Below are 20,568 nucleotides of genomic sequence, written 5' to 3'. Positions count from 1 at the left end.
TGGATAAATCATTAAATTATTAAGCTTTAAATATTATAGAAATGTATATAACCTGATGTTTGAAGTTACATTACAGGAATGAGTAGTATAAAATGTAATCAGATCCCGGTCTTTTTAATTTGTTTCAAATATTAAATTATATATTTAATCCTGTACTGTAGAATCATGTAAATATAGCACAGCTTGAGATATGCGTTTTATTTTCTCCTTTTAAATTTTTATTGAAATAACGTTGTTTTATAATATTGCATAGGTTTAATGTGTACAGCACTATAATTCAAATATGTCTGTATACACCACTTAAAAGTTTTTCATAAGGTACACATTTAAAATTTTAAACTATTGGGAGTTGGGTGGTAGCGCAGCGGGTTAAGCGCACATAGCGAGAAGCGCAAAGACCCGTGTAAGGATCCCAGTTTGAGCCCCTGGCTGCCCACCTGCAGGGGAGTCACTTCACAGGCAGTGAAGCAGGTCTGCAGGTATCTATCTTTCTCTCCCCCTCTTTGTCTTCCCCTCCTCTCTCCACTTCTTTCTGTCCTATCCAACAACAGCTTCAACAACAATAATAACCACAACAAGGGCAACAAAAAGGGAATAAATAAATATAAAAATAAAAATAAATAAAAATTTAAACTATTAGATGTCTATCATAAACACATGCATTTTTTAAAGGAGTCAGGAATATCTTTTTGTAATATTGTTCTAAATTTTTTTTAAATGCCAAACTGTTGTCCACCATTAGACTATAACATTTGGGGGCAATGGTAAAGAATATTATAAGCTCATTGTAGTGTATCATTGGTCACTGTCTCCTGAATTACTCTACCACCTCCTGACACCGAATTCCTGAGTGTGGAGAACTGGAGAGAGGAGAGCATCCACATCAGTTCTCTGTCTGCTCTCTTTTCAGTAATCGAAGTCAGGACAGATTACTCGGGATTCTTTTACAGTAAGCAGTAATCACTAAGTGGCTACTCACTTGCGTGTTTGTCAGTAATACCTCTGCTGTCCTTTACTTTGTTCTGTTAATAGATGCTTTAAGTTGTAAGTGTTGTTCACTTGTATTTTAGCAAGTGTTGCCTACAGGGTTCAGATTAGAAATGATACTTGATGGACAGATCAAGAAATGTATTATTTGTGACTCACTCTTGCACAGAATTTTTCCACAGTAACTTCTCAATGAAATATTTCAATTTTTCCCCCCAGGTGATTCAAATAAAAATGGAAGAAGAACAAATGCTACTTTAGATTCTGATGGGACTTTTAATTCCTATAGGTAGGTATGATTACATGATATTGTAGAACAACAAACAAGATACAAGACTGTAATCTTAGAATAGTAAGGAACTATAAGACTATAATCTTAGAACAGTAAGGAACTACTAACTGCTTTTGAAAATAGAGAAAATATAAAGGATATTTTCATATACAGTTATTCTGCACATATTAAGTAACAAAAATGTAATATTGTAAGTTCTTGTGAACTTGAATTCACTTCAGATATCTATTGTTATCCTGTAGTGGAGTAATTAGCATGAATGTGGTATTAAGTTTCATTATAATCCATTTTTGTTTTTCCAGTATATCTGTTATAGTGCTAACAGCTTCCTTTTGTTTAAGTTTCCTACTAAAATGGAGTATATCATTTATAAGCATCCATGAGAATATAAAATGTAATCTGTGGTTACATTAAGTGTTGTTCATATCCCATTTGCCTTTACAGCAAACAAAGAAGTTATACCTCAGTTAGTGATTTTTTTTTTAAAGGATACACTAGTTAAGAAAACATGTATCTTACTTACTCTATTATTAATATTCTCTTAGTGGCTTGAATTTGTTTGATTAAATGTTTATGGATTTTGTGCTTTCATAACAAGGAAACCTAGAAAGAATGGTTAAAGTTATTTCATTAATAATTAAAATTAAAATACTGAACCAAAGTAATATAAAATTAGGTTTACTTTTTAGGAACAAAGTAAAGATTCAATGATATATTTTATTGTTTGAGATACTATGCAGAATCTTCAAGAAATGTGTTAATTTGGGTACACTGTCCTTATATTTATTAATCCTGATACTTATCTAGTGGTCCTGTAATATGCAAAAACACTTGGAAATTCATTTAATTATCAAGCTTTAACAATCCATATACCTAACATGGAATTTATGTTTATAATTTTAATACTATTATTTGAATACATATTCTGTATCCCTAATTGGATCTGTTTCTTGAAATCCCAGGTAACTTTTTAATGTCTAAGATAGGGTCTAGTATAGAGGAAACAATAAGAATATAGTAAAGGCTACAGATTTTTTATGATTTGTTTATGAATTTTTGAAATGAGGTACTAACTGAAACACTTGACACCTTTGCTTTATACTATTTGGGGTCTATAGAAATGGCCAGCCACTCATGTATCATGAGACTACAGAAGGCTCATGTTCCCATGCTGGTCACAGCAGCAAAGCTCATATGTTGTCATTATACTTCCATTGTGTCCATCCTTTCTCATAAATGTTGAAATGCCCCAAATTCTTCTTTTAATCTTACTGAGTAATAGAAAGCCTAGAATTAAATACTACTTTATAGGTAAAATCTTCTCTCTAAGCACATCATAGCTAGTTACACCAATAAAAAAATGAATGTGACATATGTTTGGTATATAACGGAGGAATGTTACATGTATTTGAAACTTACGGTAGCAGTATAATTATGGGATGTAAATACAAGGAAAAGCAAGACAAAAGGAAAATAAAGATATCTGTATTTCAAAGGAAAGAAATTTCCTAAGTATGTATATAAATTTCACTGGTAAATTAAACTTTACAGTTACATTTGTAGTTTAGTTAATTATAATAAGTAATGGCATAATATAAAGAGAAATATGTCAATAACAAGGCACAGTATTATCATGATTTATTTTTCTTTTGAAAGGTTTGAAGATTAAAGTTTCTCATTTTATTGAATGACAATTGTATTTTGAAGATGAACCACTAATACAACTTTGCACAATAAATGCAAGTGTTTTTAATGAAAATATTTTTGTGTCCATGCCTGTAGCTGTTGTCATGTTAGTATATTAATTTATTGTGATTAAAAAGGCAAGTTAATAGTCTCAGGTAAATAAATGAGTATATAAAAGTAAGCTTTATATAGTTGTGGCCAGTATTATTGTTAAATATTACCCTAGTATTTAAGATGAGAAATTAAAATCAACATTTTTTTTTTAACTCAGTGGACCATAGCTCTTAAATTATAATGAACTTACTTTTGAATTTGACAAGACTGAGATGCTAAATTCATGAAAACACAGCACTGGGGGTATATTTTCACATTAAGTTTATTTAGCTGACAAAACCCAAGAATTGGTCCTTTAGTCTGACAATCCTTCTGTATTGTTGAACTCGCTTGGAAACCTCACTGTTTCTTCAGTTAGACAATTCTGCCAGCCTAGTGCCAGCATACTCAAGCTTTATACGATTGTGTCCATACCAAGATTAGCCTTAGTTTGTCCTTTAGACATGATATTATAATGGCTAATCTGCAGCCTTTCCATAAGGAAGGACTGATGGATATGTATAAAATAAAAGTTTTAAAAATCGACATGCTTAAAAAAAAATCTACATGCAAAGCCTTGACAATGTATTACAAATAGTTCTTCTGGGCACTCTTCATATAACTTAACAACCTTATTGCCTCAGTCTTAGATAACTCTCAGTGTGTGTAGCCATTCACAACAGATACTGAGGTTATGTTAACTTTTGCATTCCGTTTGAATTGTCAACTAAATCTATACTGTCCATTATTTATATTTTTGTAGCCTTGGACGGTCAGTTTCAAGAGGACACTATAGTGCGTGTTGTTTTGTTCTCTCTTTTGTTTATGTAATTCCTAAATATAGTAAACATAGTGAATTGGATCATATCTTGACTCTAAATGCTTTGAATGCCTTGAATAAGGCTTAATATCAACTTCTTCACTTTTAGAGTGGGATTAATAAAACACATTTGTTATATGGACTTAATAGGAAAATGTCATACTGCAAATGCTGAACAAATATTAGCTGCCTTTGTCTCTCAGTCAATGTCATCATTCTTGTCATTATTAACCCTTGGTACCATAGTTTCTTTAATAATGCTCTACTGTATAGGTATTAGAAGGAAGGTTTTATTAATGTACCAGCAATATGGAAAAATAACTAGTGTTATTTTTCAGAAAGGGAACTAAAAACACAATCTGAGACTAATTCTGTGCTGCCTTTGTATAAAAAATTCACACAAATAATAAAAAATAAAAGATTTAGTATTAGTATAAGTTCAAAAGTGGAATTGATACCATTTTTAAAATTTGAAATCGGATTTTTTTTACCAGTTTTATGTGATTAATTCTCACAGATTTTTTTGTATAAGCTAGGAGGTTTTACTTTGAATTTATGACTTTTATAAGTTTTCTTCATTGATTCAGATAGGTTATAGCTGTATTTAACTCATAAGGCACCAGTGTTAATACTTACATAGGAGACCACATTTTGTTTTGGAGGTTTTTGTCGAAATTTAATTGTATACCTCACAGATAAATTGTAAAAGAACTGAAATTTACAAAAAAATCAAGAATGCTTAGGCTAATGTAATATATCTTGTATTGTTTTTAAAATGGCAGTGTCAATGTTTTCTGTTACATGTTATATTACATTATATTGATTATATTATATTATTATTGAAACTGAGAGTCCTGTGCTGAATATGAAAAAGGAGAAGTAGTTAGCAGATTACCAGTGTGCAATAGATACTTAACTTAGTAACTGTTGCACAGGCCACATGGGAGACCAGTATTCTTCCCCCCCACCACCACCACCCTCCTCCTCTTCCCAAGGGCAGCTGACCTTCTCATCTGCAAAGAGGCAAGCTGCCCCTTGCCAGCACATACGACTACCAACTATTACATTAATCTGTTTAGCTGTAGTACCAGCTGCTTGCATGTTTTTAATTATCTTATTAGATGGTATAACAATGACCTATGAAATAAACTGAAGGTGAACATTTTTAAATTTTTCTTTTTTCACTGTTTCTAGATGTCTTTATTGATGAAGTTACAAGTTTTTACAAAAGGTTGTGGAAAGCCTATATAGCTTTTGAGTCAACATTTCTTAAATATAATGTTCATTGAAAAATATGGAAAATACATTCATTTTGCCTTGTTTATTGGTATATTGAGGTCGTGTTTCACACAGCATGGCTACAGAAACACGGCCTCAATATGCCAGTAAATGACTAGTGATAACTGGAAGAGTAAGGTGGCTTGAGACTTGAAAAATTTTTACTGAAGACCTTGAATACTTGTTTTCAAGAAGTACTCATGCTTTTAGCTGATTTGTTCCTCTTTAAAACCACTACATTTCAAATGTCAAAAGAGCTTTGTGGAATAATTTAAACTATTTTTACATATTTAATTTGTTTGAACAATTTCATTAAAGTTACTTTTACATAAAGTGGTGATCTTACAGTTTCTTGATGTAAACAGAACTACCAAAATCGCTTCCTTTCCTACCTACGTTCCTTCCTTTCTCTTTTTCCTCCTTCTTTTCTTTCATTCTTTTTCAGTCTCCCTCTTTTATTTTGTTAAATATTTTATTGTAATGAAAGAGAGAAACAGGGCAAATTAGAGACCAAAGCACTGCTCAGTTCTGGAATGTGGTGTTGGGGATAAAACCTAGGGCCTTGGAGCCTCAAGCATGAAACTTTACATAACCATTAAGCTGTCTCCTCAGCTCTGAATCCTTTCCTAAAATGGTATGTTCTGTAGTCTACAAGGACTATTAAAGTTAAAAGAACAGTTTTAAAACAAAATTATAATTTACCTGCTTTTGAAATTTAAAGTATGAAATTTCTTTAGTCATTGAGTATATTTTGAAAATAAGGTTTCAAAAAAAAGGTTTCAGGTTTTATGACAAAGATTTTAGTGTATCAGATATACACATGCTTCATAAATTGAGAGAATGTGGAAAATACTCTGTCCTTTTCTTTTTGCCACAATACTTTTTATCTCTTCTATATGAGAGAGTTATATGCTTACTGATCTAGTTATATAATAATGAAGTAGTGATGAAGTGAATTCAGGAAAGACATAAAAGGCAACTACTGGGCTGTTTCACTTGTATGTGCAGTATAGGGAATAGAAGCAGGGTCCAGGCAGTGGCACACCTCCTTAAGCATACCTGTTACCATGCACTGAGTCAGGCTCCAGCCCCCATTCACCACTTGGAGGGTGGAAGCCTCATAAGCGGTGAAGCAAGTACTGCAGATGTCTCTCTCCATCTCAGTCTCCCTCTCTGCTTTTTAATATTCTCTCCTGTCAAAGAAAGAAAAAAAAAAAAAAACAGGAAAAGAGGAAAAGATGGCTTCCAGGAGGGGTGGACTTGTCATACAAGCATTGAACCCCAGTGATGAGCCCAGTGACAATTTAAGAGAGAGAAAAAGTGGGGGGATAGATAGCATAATGGTTATCCAAAGAGACTGTTATGCCTGAGGCTCCAAAGGCCCACTTTCATTCCCCTGCACCACCATAAGCCAGAGCTGAGCAATGTGCTGCTAAAATAAAAATAATAAATAATAAATAATTAAAATAAAATAAAATAAAAAATAATAATAAGAAGAAAACAGAAATGTCAGATTTCTGTCTCTAAAGAGAGAAAGAAGAAACACATGAATTTGCAAGAAAAAAATAGCTGATATGTTTCCTTGAGAGAACTATGATAATTATCCAGGGCTGGGGGTATAAGTGAGAGGTGGTGAGTTGTTATGGAACTATACCATGTGCAACTAAACTTGTCATTTACTGATTAAAAACCCGAAATACTAGCGATAGCAATAATACTGTAGAGAAAAGGAATTAAAATCGGTAAACCTTTTATTGCTAAGGATATGAATTATACCCAGAGATACAGTTTAGCCTGTTACTCACCAAATTCAGAGTCTTGGTTGACTTAAAGTGCTGAGCTTACAAGTGTGAAGTCCTCAGTCATATCTTGTGCTGCTTTGGCATGTGCAGAGCCTATGCTGGAACCTTGTCCCCACCACTGGAGGAAGCTTCAGTGCTGTGGCCTCTTTCACTCACTCTCTGCCTTTGTCTCTGCTAAATAAATGAATAAATGAATGAATAAATAAATAAATAAAATTTAAGGATCCTATCCATGGTTATCTATGAAAGATCAGATCAACAGATGACCATAGTTCCTATAGATTATATACAAAAAAAATTATAAAATCTGTATTTATACTTATTCTCACTATGAAATTTTCTTGTTTTTGCGTTTGCTCAAGTAACACCGCAGTCTTAATAGTTATATGATAATTTCAAAAAACACAAACAAATTTTTGTGTTTTCTAAAAAACAAAGAATGTTGCTTCTTAGTCTTACTTGCATAGAGGAGCCACATGAGACAAAAGAAAACACATTTGGATGACAACCATTTCTCCTTGAAGTAGCTGTTTATTTTGTTTCTGTTATCACTCTGAAAAAACGTTTTTCAGATAGAGAGAGAAATAGAGACCGAGAAAGAAGCCGCAGAATCAGTTTTCTCCAGTGCACTGGGCACCAGGCTAGAACGTGAGTCTTGCACGTGGCAAAGCAGGCTCACTATCCAAATGAGAGATGGTCCGAGCCCTGTTACTTTTTATATATGGAACTGGTCAGTTTCTGTGCTCCTCTATAATATGCAGTCTGCCTGAACTAATTATTGATTACTCAGGCCCCTTCAAGTGCATTACCTTCTATTTAAATAGTTAACTAGATGGTGTTAACTTATCGTCATAAGCTAACATAGCCAGACTACTTGAGCATATGAGTTAGAATGTGAGTTCTCTTCCTTCAGGTGCCCGCTGAGCCCTGCTTGTTATCTGTAGCCAGGCTTCAGGGGGATTCTTTTATATTTGTTTATTTACATAGTCAGCTGCAATCTCCAATCATCCAAGGATGTGTAAATGTTTATCTTTGAAGTGACAGGCACACATTTGAAATACGAAGATACACTGCTCTGAGTTAGTCAACACTCCTGAGTCCCGTCCCATGGACACGCATGTGCTTCCCTGCTGTGCCCTTGAAGTTTCCCCTACAGGTCACTATTCATAGTACTTATTATCATGGTGCACTTTCTAGGCATGGCAGTGAAATCGACAAAATAAAATATTTGACTCATATGTTGTAGCGTTACTAGATCTATAATTCAATAAAGTGACATAAAATGATGAATTAAAAGTAGAAAGCCTGACTTTTAATACTTATAAATAACCTGTTTATTTACTTATTTTTCTGCTAGCTCTCTGTCATGCTTAATCTTTGACTTTTAAAATACATTCCTTATTTACATTGGATGAAAGCAGGACTCAAGAGGGACAGGGAAGATTAGATGGGGGAGACACCCGCAACACTACATCACCACTTAGGAAGCTTCCCTGCAAGTGGGGGCTAGGGGCTAGAACCCAGATCCTTGCATACTATAGGGTGTGCTCCAGCCAGGTGCACCACCAGCTGGCCCCTAATCTTTTGTTGTTTTTTTTTTCTCATGAACAAGTTATGATCTTAGTTAAAGCATAGAATTATTTACTGTTTTAATAGAAATTGGTATTCAATATTTATTTATTTATTTTTATTTTTTTATTTAAGAAAGGAAAAATTAACAAAACCATAGGGTAGGAGGGGTACAACTTCACACTATTCCCACCACCCAATCTCCATATCCCACCCCCTCCCATGATAGCTTTCCCATTCTCTATCCCTCTGGGAGCATGGACCCAGGGTCTTGTGGGTTGCAGAAGGTGGAAGGTCTGGCTTCTGTAATTGCTTCCCCGCTGAACATGGGTGTTGACTGGTCGGTCCATACTCCCAGTCTGCCTCTCTCTTTCTCTAGTAAGGTGGGTCTCTGGGGAAGCAGAGCTCCAGGACACATTGGTGGGGTCTTCAGTCCAGGGAAGCCTGGCCCGCATCCTAATGGCATCTGGAACCTGGTGGCTGAAAAGAGAGTTAACATACAAAGCCAAACAAATTGTTGAGCAATCATGGACCCAAAGATTGGAATAGTGGAGAGGAAGTGTTAGGGGGGTACTCACTGCAAACTCTAGTGTACTTCTGCTTTCAGGTATATATTTTGCACTATTTTATGGATACGTGTGAATGTATGCTCTCTCTCACAGAAACTGGTGTATATCTAGGTTTTGGGACTTTGTTAGAAAGTGAACCACCTGGGATGGAATTAGAGAATACTATGAAAAGAAAGGTCTCACCCGAGTAATGAAGCTGAAGGGTTGTCATTCCACACGTGAAGTCTCTGGACACAGTCTGAGCTGAAGCATGTTGAGGTGGCAATAGTTGCATTGATTAGGTTGCGATCTGCAGATGCAATATTATTTGATATGGATTGGGAGAGGCATGCAGGAAAGTGGGCTCTATCCTAAGGTTCCAGGACTGGGAGAAATATAGGCTCTATAGTGGAGATGTGAGGTTCCTGCTGTCTTAGGGTTCAAAAAGACAATGAATAGTTAATGTTATCATCACATTATTTGGTAATTGGGTTAACTTTGAAAAGTCCTTTTGTTAGGGTTTGCTGTATAGCACCCAGTATCTTATATAGCAGTGCCACTGGTTGTTTTTGATCTACTTGGTCTAGGCTTTTGAGTCTGCATATCAAATACACAGCCTATATATTAAAAAGACTCAGTCTGTGTTTTAAAAACTTCGAGACATACAATTAATTTTCCCCCTCTCATATTAACTAGTGATTTATATGACTACACTTTACTAGGAGTGTACATAAACACTATTCCCACCACCAAAAGACTGTGTCCCATGCCACCCACCCACCCCTACCCCTTCCCAATATTTATCAATATTTATTTTTTTATCTTAAATTACCTTGTGTTTTGGGAGGTGGGATTACTTTGATTTTTGCTGGTGTTGTTGTCGCTGGGAATTCATCACTCCAGAAAAACCTTTTCAGCTGGGAAGACTGAGACAGAGCTAGAGAGACAGAAAGACACCAGCGCTGAAACTTTCTTAAGTATGGCCAGGGCTGCACTCAAACCAGCTTCTTACGTAGGACAAAGCAAGCTCACTATATTGGTGAGCTTTTTAATGCACAACTTTGGCAGGGACTTTTATGCATACACTGTTTTGTTTTTGTTTTTCAGCCCCAAAGAACTTCCAGACCTCTTCCACCATTTTGCATATCTTTATTGTAAGTCCCATTGCTGGCAATGTAGTATATGTTAAATCTCTTAATACCTAAATAGGAATAAGACATGAACACAGCCCTTGGTGCATTCATGATCTAACAGGAAGACAAACATGGAGGAGACAAGTTATGTAGATAGCAACTGATGTTAGAATGAGGGTATTTTACTAAGAACTTAGGAAAAGCCAGATGGGAGAATACTAGTGGAGGGCTGGTCAGGAAGAGTAGATTTGGTAGACACGGACTATGAGCAGACTGAGTTTTGTGAGGTCAACTATAAACAAAAGCTAGCCTCACTTTCTATGCGACAGCATTGCATTATTAGGAGCATTTTGGAATACACTCTTTTATTAGAGTGGGTAGAATTAATCGAATTTATGAGCTTTGTCAATTACAAAATAGTTTCCTTACATTTATAGCTAAAGTCGTCCACACAATGTGGGTATTTGCAAAGATTTGTTCCATTGTGGTGACATTATTATTTTATATGAACTATTTTGCCAATATTAAAATTTTAGCTTCAGTGTATCATAGATGTTTGATATATTTAATTCAATCACAAAGGTTGCTGGGAGTTGAAAATTTGAATCAGTAAGTTACTCAGAAACATATCATATGTGGACTATAGATATAGAAAAATGAACTTAATGGGAAGAAATGTGATCTGTGAAAATATGATGGGTGGGGGACATACAGGAATTTTGTTGGCTGGTGCGATCACTTGTACACACACATATGATGTGAGACTATATTTCTAAAACTTAGTTTGTAAACCAATGTTAAATGAATATTAATTCTTATTTATATGAAATAGTTGATAGTTATGCCACTGAGAATGAATAGTATATGCTTAGAAATAACTTACAATTCAATAAAACAGCTATAGAATAAAAAAGTAGCCTACTAATGAGAGAATATTCGAAATTTAAAAGACATCCTAGTATCTTCTGAACATATGGACATAGTTTTCATTCCATGATTATAAATGCAATGTTCTGAGATAGATACAGAAGTAGTTTAGTCTGGTTGACATATCCTCAAGTTTCAAAGATTGTATTCCAAAACACTTGTTCAGATCAGGAAAATAATGCAGTTGACATGCCCAAATCCATGTTTCAACCCATTTGAAACAAAACAGAATAGTTTAAAAAAATCTCTTACTTTCCATTCCGATTTTTTCATGTCTCCATATTTAAAAATCATCTTGAACAGCAGAGCTCTGTTGTCACTGAACCAGGCACAGGCTCCTCTGCTTGGGTTTTCTCTGATCTATGGTACTAATTTCAGAGTAACTCCTGTTGTTTGCTTTCAGAACTTTTTGTATTCTGGGAGGGGGTAGACAGCATAATGGCTATGGAAAGAGACTCTCATGCCTCAGGCTCCAAAGTCCCAGCTTCAGCCCTGCACCACCATAAGTCAGAGCCCGCCAGGAGCTGGTTGGGCATTGGTGGGGAGTACTTTTTGTACCCCAACACTGAAGGCCGAATAGGGATGTTCCTGTGTTTGTTTCTCCTACAGATGAGATTTGCAAAATTAAAGTAAGATAACTAAATAAAATTAGAATAGTCTGTTTGGCTACCCACCCCCACCTCTCCCCAGGTCTCCCCACGAGTAGTTTAACTGCCTCAGCCACATTGTTTTTTTCATTCAAATAGAAAGACAGAGAAAAAACAAGACATCACAGTTCCAAAAGTTTTTCTGTTGCCTTAACACCTCTCATGTGATTCCAGGTCTTGAACCTGGGCTGTGAGCAGTGAAGGCACCCTTCCTGAATGAACTGTCTCGTCAGCTGTTTTTTTTTTTTTAATGTTTGAATTATTTTTATGTATGTATTTAAAGAATAAGGTATTTACTACAAAACATTTCAAACAGGTGGGTGTGAGGAACACATGAACCAGCAGCCAGCTCGAGTATTTTTTATTATTTTATTTTATTAGTGATTTAATATTGACTTACAGAATTATGAGATAATTGGTGTAATTCCCCACATTCACCCACCAGAGTTCTGTGTCCCCATTCCCTCCAGTGGAAACTGCAGTAGTTCTCCCAAGATCACAGATATGGTTGACTTATTATTTCTGTGACTATCTAAATTTATATATTTGCCCAATTATTCTGTGTTCCTGTCTTCTCTTTCTTTCTAAGTCATAGATCCACACATTGCTGCTACTCCTGAATGTCCTTCCTTTTTCCTCTTCCACCTCTGGGTCTTGTTGGAATTGGAGTTCAGAGCCCAGTGGTCATCTTCCCCTAACATTTCACTCCCTCTGGGAGTCTGGACCAGAATTCTTTTTGGAGTGCAGAATTTGGGGATTCTGGCACCTGCAAATGTTTCTTTGCTGGACATGGGCGTTGGCAGGTCAATCCATACCCCCAGCCTGTTTCTATCTTTCCCTAGTGGAGTGGGGTTCTGGAGAGGTGAGGTCTCAGGGCACAGTGGTGAGTTTTTCTGCCCAGAGATGTCAGGATGGAATCATAGTAGCAGTTGCAATTTGGTGACTGAAAGATAATAAGATATAAAACAGGATAAAATGTTTAATAAACAGGAACCAAGAAGTAAGAATAATCAAATGATAATAGGGGCCTTAGGGTGGAAAGAAGAGAGGCAGTCTATCTTAGGTGTGTTCCTAGGGGCCCATTGTCTCTCATTTCCACTGAGCTGTTGTTATACCTTAGAGAAGAAACCTTTTTTTTTTTTTGCTTCTAGATTTCTAGGTGTCCTTCCAAATCGTAATATTTTTAAGGACTGTATAGATAAATGAAATTCTACACTTTGTGCTAGTTCTTAACTTTAAAGTAGCATTCTGACAGCTTTACAGAAATATTTCTGATTGATATAAAGATCTATAATTCTATTATTATTTAATTTGATAGGACAAAGAGAAATTGAGAGGGAAGACAGAGAAACACTTGCAACACTGCTTCACCACTTGGGAAGCTTTCCCCCTATAGATGAGGACCAAGGGCTGAAACCTTGGTCCTTCCTTGATCTTGCTAACATGTACACTTAACCAGGAGTGTTACCACCTGACCTCAGGCTTGGTATCTTTTAAAATAGGTGAACTTTTTAGGTAGTATACAAGTTCAGCGGTCGAGGGAGCTGGCTGACGGTTCACCCAGTAAAGTGCACATCACCATGCACAAGAACCCACATTTAAGCCCCAGGCATGGAAGAAACTTTGCAAGTGGTGCTGTGGCCTTGCCCCCCTCTTTGTTTCTCCCTCTCTCCATCTCTCACTCTACCAAAAGGAGGGGGGTGGAGTTGCACACACACTGAACCCCAGTGACAATACTTGTGGAAAAAAAAAAGAAAAAAAACTTGAAGAGTTTACAATTGCTCCCTAACGCAGGACTTTGTATGAATCCATTTGCACAAAAGAAATCATGAGGAAAATGGTTCGTCTTTGATTTTGATAGAGGGAAGCTTTTTAAAACACAGTAATATAGCCTGTTATTTAGCCTACATGGGAAAGGTCTTCACCTCCTTGATTCATACCTATTAATCTCCAAAACTCTTTGGTTAACCTCAGCTGACTTACATAAAGCAAAAAGATCCCATTACTTTTCTTGAATATGCAGTAATATCAGTTATTTGGAGGTTAAAGTTCTATTCTAATTATAACCAGAGACTTACCAGTGTAAGGGTTGAATGTCCAAAATGTGTGCACTGAAGTATAGTCACAGGAGAGTCCCTTCATACCATACCAAATACGAAGACTATAAAAATAGTGTTTATAAAAAATGTGGTGTTGAGGTGGGCATTGGCACTCCCTGTTAAGCACACATGTCGCTGTGATCACAGACCTGGGTTCAAGCCCCTGCTCCCCACCTGCAGGGGGAAATGCTTCATGAGTGGTGAAGCAGGTCTGCAGGTGTCAGTCTTTCTCCCTCTCTACCTCCCCTCGCATCTCAGTTTCTCTCTGTCCTATCAAAGTAAATATATATGGGAAAAAAATAGAAAAGAAGATGGCCTCCGGGAGCGGTAGATTCATAGTGCCAGCACTGAACCCCAGCGATAACCCTGGTGGCAATGAAAAAACACTGTGATGTTGAATTGGACTATAGTGTATGACAGTTTAAAGTTTAGTTTGTGGGCAGGAGTAGATAGCATAATGGTTATGCAAAGAGACTCTCATCCCGTGGTCTGGGAGGTGGTGCAATGGATAAAGCATTGGATTCTCAACCATGAGGTCCTGAGTTCAGTCCCTGGCAGCACATGTACCAGAGTGATGCCTGGTTCTTTCTCTCCTCCTATCTTTCTCATGAATAATTTTTTTAAAACAGAAAGTACTATGAATTTCTACAGCTGATTAAAAATGTAATTAAAAAAAAAAAACCAAGAGACTCTCATCCCTGAGGCTCCAAAGTCCCAGGTTCAATCCACTGTACCACCATAAGCTAGAGCTGACCGGTACTCTGGTAATATTAATAATAATAATGATAATAATAATACTAATAATAATAGCTTAGTTTGTTATCTTTACAAACTAAATTCAGCAAGTTGAAGAGAAGCACAGATTTATTATTTCAAAGAGCTAGTATATGATCATTTATAACAATTTGTAGTTGATAGCCTGACGTTAAAGATTATGAGAGAAATGACACTTTAAGTGTCACAGATGGAACTTACAGGTCGCTCAAGAGACGACGCGATTACAGAAATCATGTAAAGTGAGATAAGCCCAAGAGAAAGGGATGGATAGCAGATGACCTCACTTATCGGTGGAACTGAAGAAACAAGGACAGAGAGGGAAGCACACAGAAAGAGGTTTCTGAGGATAAGGGGGCTGGGGTGGGGGGTAGGGCCCTGGCATACTGGTGATGGAGAAGGACGCGTTGCGGTGGGAGGTTCGCAGACACAGATCCTGAGAGGAGAAATGGTGCCCAGGTGTCAGCAGCTATACTGTAAATCACTGAGACCCTCCTGTGAAGTGATTTGGGGAACGCCTTTGTGTTCTATGCAACGTTTTTTCTCAGTCTCCCATCTGATTTCCTAGCCCTTCGACTGGTTTGGTTTTCATGCATCATTGGTGACGATAAGATCTTCCCATTCTGTGTTTTACTCATGTTACTCAAATACTTATTTTCATCATTTCAGCCCGTTACTGGTTAAAAATATATTCGGGGCCTGAGTTCCTCAAGTCGTATTTCTTCTCTGGGAAATAAAGTGCACTCTTACTTCTAAAAAAGGGGTTGGGGACTCTGAAAACAAAGCACTTTGAAGTTATTTAATGTAGCAGCAAATAGCTATACATTTGCTAAACTACGGCTAGGCACATTTATTTATTTATTTATTTATTTATTTATTTATTTATTTATTTATTTTGGGGGGGATAGCTCGGCCGGTATACCGTGTGCTTTACTTTACCACACGTATGCAGCATGTTGAAGAGTTATGTACTAGCTCACTTTCTCTCTGTCTTCCTCTACTTCCCCTCCCTCTCTAAAAGACTGAGAAGCAGTTCAGCAGTCACATCACACATGAGTAAGATCATGTGTGCACATTCCCTACTGCCAGTTAAATGTAAAAAGAAATATTTCCACACTCTCAACATATCTGTGTTGAATAAGACAAAAATCTTCTGAGCAGATGTTGGGCTTGTATCTTGCTGAATAAATCGGGTACTCAAAGATGCTTTTGTTTTGTTGTGTTCTACTATAAATGTGACTTCTTTTTTTTTTTTTTTTTTTTTTTTTTTGCAGTCTCCAAGAGAGAATATCTTTTAGCTTTTTTTTTCTTAGGGGTTCATCTGAAACTGTCTTCCCAGGAACATTAATTCAAATAAATTCTAGAGCAAATAAAGTGATACTGACTTTAAAGTTTAAATTTTATCACATGGCCCATTTATCACAATTTGTTAGATCTTGGAACCATATTGCTGAGTTTCTATTAGGATCATGATCCAAATCTTGGCTCTCATTCTTTCTGGTATCTGATGTTTTTTTGGTGACTTACATGTATCACTGTACTCACTCAAGATCTGTCTTCCCTACTTCTGATCAGACTGAGCATCAGACAGGGATAGAGGCAGGGACAGAAAAGAACAAGGAGCAGGGTGCTTGTAGCAATAGAAAGCCAGGGAGAGGCACTGAGCTAGAGACCAAAAAAAGAAGCAAAAGTTAAGTATATATACGTTTGTTTTATTAGTAGCACGGTTCATTTAGGATGGAAAGTAGTATCAGTAAACTATAGAATATAAAATAGGTTTGTTTTCATCACCTGCATTGATAATGTGCTGCAGGTTCCTTTTACAAATGTATTTCTTTGTTTTTATTCAATTTTCTGTTTTTAGTTTCTAAATGCTTTTTCTTTGATTAGTCATATAGTGATTTTTATTATCTTCTAATTTTTTACAACCTTGTGATAGAGCTTTTCAAGTTTCCATTTCTGAAAGTATGTTTACTTAGTTTACATATTTTAATAAAAGCCTGATTTTTATAAGAAACTTACAGATACTTTATTTTGAAGATCTATTTTTTAAAAAAAGATATTGTATTTGACCATCCAAAAGTGTTGCTTACTCAGTTCTTTGTGCGCTGAGGGATATTGAAGTTGAGGCTCAGTATTTCTCAGTTCAAAGTTAAGGCCAAGCTTAAATCAAACATAATCATAAATAAGTCATTGATTTAAAAATCCTTAGTTAATAGTTAAAATTAATTTTACAAAGAGAGTGAATTGCCTTTGTTTCATTAGCATTTGTCATATTAGAACATAGTACACCTAAATATATGAGAAAAATTTCATTTTAAACATTAGTAATTGTGCATTTTTATATTTATTTATTTATTTATTTCTACATGTATAAGTGATACGCCCTGATGTTTCATTATCAAGGGAAAAAGCTTTAAATAAAAGTAAGTTTTTAAAAATTCCTGATACAGGAAGCAGAAAAGCCAGTACAGTTTCTAATTGCCTTTTAGAGTCTCTGAGTTCCCTCATTACCTGTGATTTAAGCTAAAAATGAGGTAATTATAGATAACATCAGTGTTTATCTGGCTGATCTCGGCACCTGCAGTCCTAATGTAGCTTACCCATATCTGGTGCCACACTTTACAGTCTGATGCTGACATACCTAAATTAACTTCTCATATTTCCATTGATTTTTAAGTTAGAGGCTCCTTGTTCTATTTGAATAGTATTTTTAAAACCATATCTTAAAAGTGCTATAAAGGTGACAAATACTCTTAAATGGAATATCAGAATTATGATATAATCCTTTTACTAATCCATTCTTTTGCTAACATTTTTCTCTACAGATAGAAACATTTCCTTTTACTTTTTGCAGTTGATAAAGTAAATATGATTGTAATATGGGTGTTTTTCGAATACCAACATACACAAGAGATATAAAATTGTATGATTTCCTTTTGTATCAGGCTCATTTTTCCTATCTTGTGCTTTTAAAATAATTCTACACATCTAACCTTATCCAGCTGAAATATTACCTCTATCACATTGCGGTGTTTACTTCTGCTATTTTCAAGTCATATTTCAGAAATAAGATGATCATGATTACTGACTGACCTTGTAAACTGCAGAATCATCTCTTAAGAGCACACTCCTCTTATACGAACGCCAAAAAAAGCGGTCTCTCTTTTCTCTCTGGGTTCTGACATGTTGAGCTTTCCCAGGGTGATAATCCTTTCTCAGCTCTACTCAGCAATTTCATTATCAGTTAAAACCAAAATAGTTTCTCTTGACCAAATATTGAAGTTTCTATAACATAAACAGTCTCTTAACTCTTTTCAATAAAAAATTATTTGTTTGGGTTTCTTTTATTAACCCTGTAGAAACTTTGTTTCTTGCCCAAATAGGGACTTATATGAGGTAGATCCTATCATGTAAAATATACATATAAATTTAACGTTTTCTCTAGTGTGCCAGTCATTTGGAACAACAGGAAACTTTCTTGTCTAAAATCGCTACATAATTCAGTGGTTTGCATTATCTGCATTCTAAAAGCATGTCGACACGGGCCAGATATGTCGACGGCGCGGCTGGCTGAGCGCACACGTCACAGTGAGCACGACCCAGGTGCAGGCTCCGGTTTCCCACCTGCAGGGGGAAGCTTTGCGAGTGGTGGACAGGGCCGCAGGCATCTCTGTCTCTCTCCCTCTCTATCTCCCCTTTCTTGATTTCTGGCTGTCTCTATCCAATAAATAAATCAAGATAAAAAAAGAATAAAGAAGTATGTCAACAATCAAACTTAAAAATCTGTTAACTAATTTTATATCTGAGTGGAACTACCTTAAAAAATTTACTCAAAATAGGTATCTTTTGATGATTATCAGTTGTATTTATTCACTGCATATTGTAGTTGATTTCCATGTTTCTTTTAATATTTATCTTCCATTCTTTCTTTCTGAGAGGGAGGGAGAAGAAGGAGGGAGGGAGGGAGGGAGGCAGACAATACCAGAGTATCCCTATGGCATATTCTTTGCCTAGGATTGAACTAAGGACCTCATGCTTGAGACTCCAGTGCCACCCCTCTTCTGTGCTACATGACTATTTCCACGTTTAAAAATAAACTACACTGCGAAGCACTCTACTACCTGTATAAATACATCTTCTCATAGGAGGAAGGCATCAGTAACTGCTGTAATCATTGCCTTTCTATACTTAGAAATGAACAGTAATGCCCTGACCAACATTTTTAATGTGTTTGTGTTCCTTCCTCTGAGGCACACATAAGTAGGCTTAGACGTCTCAACTATAATGCTTTTGAGGTAGCCATCACTCTTCTTAGACTTTGGTATGAGAAATGGAACCCTGCTTAGATGGTGGTTTTGTTTCCAGGGACCCTGTACCTGAATGGCAGAGTACTTGCCACTAGGTGGCGATAGCGCTTTGTTAAGAGGACTCTTAAGGACCCAGGATTCATTCGCCTTGGCACACCTGACCATGCCAGATTGTTCGTCAGCACTCACATTAGCTGTGATTTATCTTCTCGCTCTAACTGGTAAAGACTTGGCTCTATCATCTTGATATCCAAATGTTTGAAATCTAAGGAGGAAAAACACAAGATTTTCTGTCTTGTTGCCAGAGGAGGTTTTATTCTGTTGATATTTGAAGGATCAAGTTCTTTTCTTGATTTACCTCCCATATTACTTCAGGAGGTGTTTTTCCTAATTCTCCTGGGGTTTTTTTTCTTCCTCTCGACAACTTCTTTGATTCTTCTCTAATTAAGTATCTAAGTATCTCTTCATATTGGAGAATTCTAGAAAAATGTTGTAGAGACTAGATAGGCCATATGTGTATTTTATCAAGTAGGCCAGAAAATAGCTCCCCTGGCAGACTGGACGCATTACCAAGCTCCAGAGCCAGACTTTGAGCCCAGTGCCATGGATGGTGCACAGGGCTCCTGAACAGCAGAGTTGTGCGACTTGGCTCACATCTGTGTCTGTCTCTGCTCTTTTCTCGTCCTCCCCCTTGTAAAAAGAAATCAAAAAAATGAAGAATGAAAAAAAAATCATCTGGGGAGATGACATAGCTGGTGGTATTACATATGCATGGGAGCCTGGGTTCATTCCAGTGCCAGGAATAACAACACATTTTGTATACTCACCTTTTTAAATTTTTTTATTATATTTATTTATTTTTCCCTTTTGTTGCCCTTGTTGTTTTTATTATTGCTGTTGTCATTGATGTCATTGTTGTTGGATAGGACAGAGAGAAATGGAGAGAGGAGGGGAAGACAGAGAGGGGGAGAGAAGGGCAGACACCTGCTTCACCACCTGTGAAGCGACTCCCCTGCAGGTGGGGAGCCAGGGGGCTGAAACTGGGATCCTTATGCCGGTCCTTGCGCTTTGCACCACGTGCGCTTAACCCACTGTGCTACCACCCGACTCCCATATTTACCTTTTTTATTTGTGTGTGTTTTTGGGGTGAGCAGGTCAGTAGCATCATTGCCAGAGTTTTCCTATTATAAACATTATGTACAATACACACGCATTTATATAAGACAAAATTTAACAGTTACATTTACTTACTTTTGATCATTAAGTTGAATCCCTTAGTATTCACTATTCTTTACCCAGATCTTCACCAGAATTTAAGACTTGTCTACATGCACCTATTAAAAACAAATCAGAAATCCTTTGGGTCCAGTGCACGTGAAATGGCTTGAATTTTTTTTAAACACCTTTACCCTCTGGATTCTGTTTTATGTTTGGCAGCTTAATTTTTTTTTTCATGATTTAATGATTAACAGAGTTGTAAGGTAACAGGGGTATAGTTTCATGCATTCCCACCACCAGAATTCTGTGTCTCATCTCCTCCAGTGGAAGCTTCCTTATTCCTTAACCCCCAGGGAGTATAAACCAAAAATATTTATGAGGTGCA

At 36.3% G+C, this 20,568-nt stretch overlaps 1 protein-coding gene across 4 annotated transcripts in view; it reads left to right on the top strand.

Annotated features, from left to right (window-relative positions):
* Positions 1-20,568, top strand: part of TBC1D5 (TBC1 domain family member 5) — a 504,373-nt gene that overhangs the window by 251,733 nt on the left and 232,072 nt on the right. For all 4 annotated transcript variants that reach the window (XM_060180867.1, XM_007529715.3, XM_007529708.3 and 1 more), the window contains one exon: positions 1,207-1,276. In XM_060180867.1, the coding sequence (XP_060036850.1) occupies positions 1,207-1,276 (70 nt within the window). The remainder of the gene's footprint in view (positions 1-1,206; positions 1,277-20,568) is intronic.

Source organism: Erinaceus europaeus, chromosome 21, assembly GCF_950295315.1.
Source record: "Erinaceus europaeus chromosome 21, mEriEur2.1, whole genome shotgun sequence".
Classification (NCBI taxonomy): Eukaryota; Metazoa; Chordata; class Mammalia; order Eulipotyphla; family Erinaceidae; genus Erinaceus; species Erinaceus europaeus.
The sequence above is the reverse complement of the archived record's forward strand: the minus strand, read 5'-3'. Positions and strand labels throughout refer to the sequence as shown.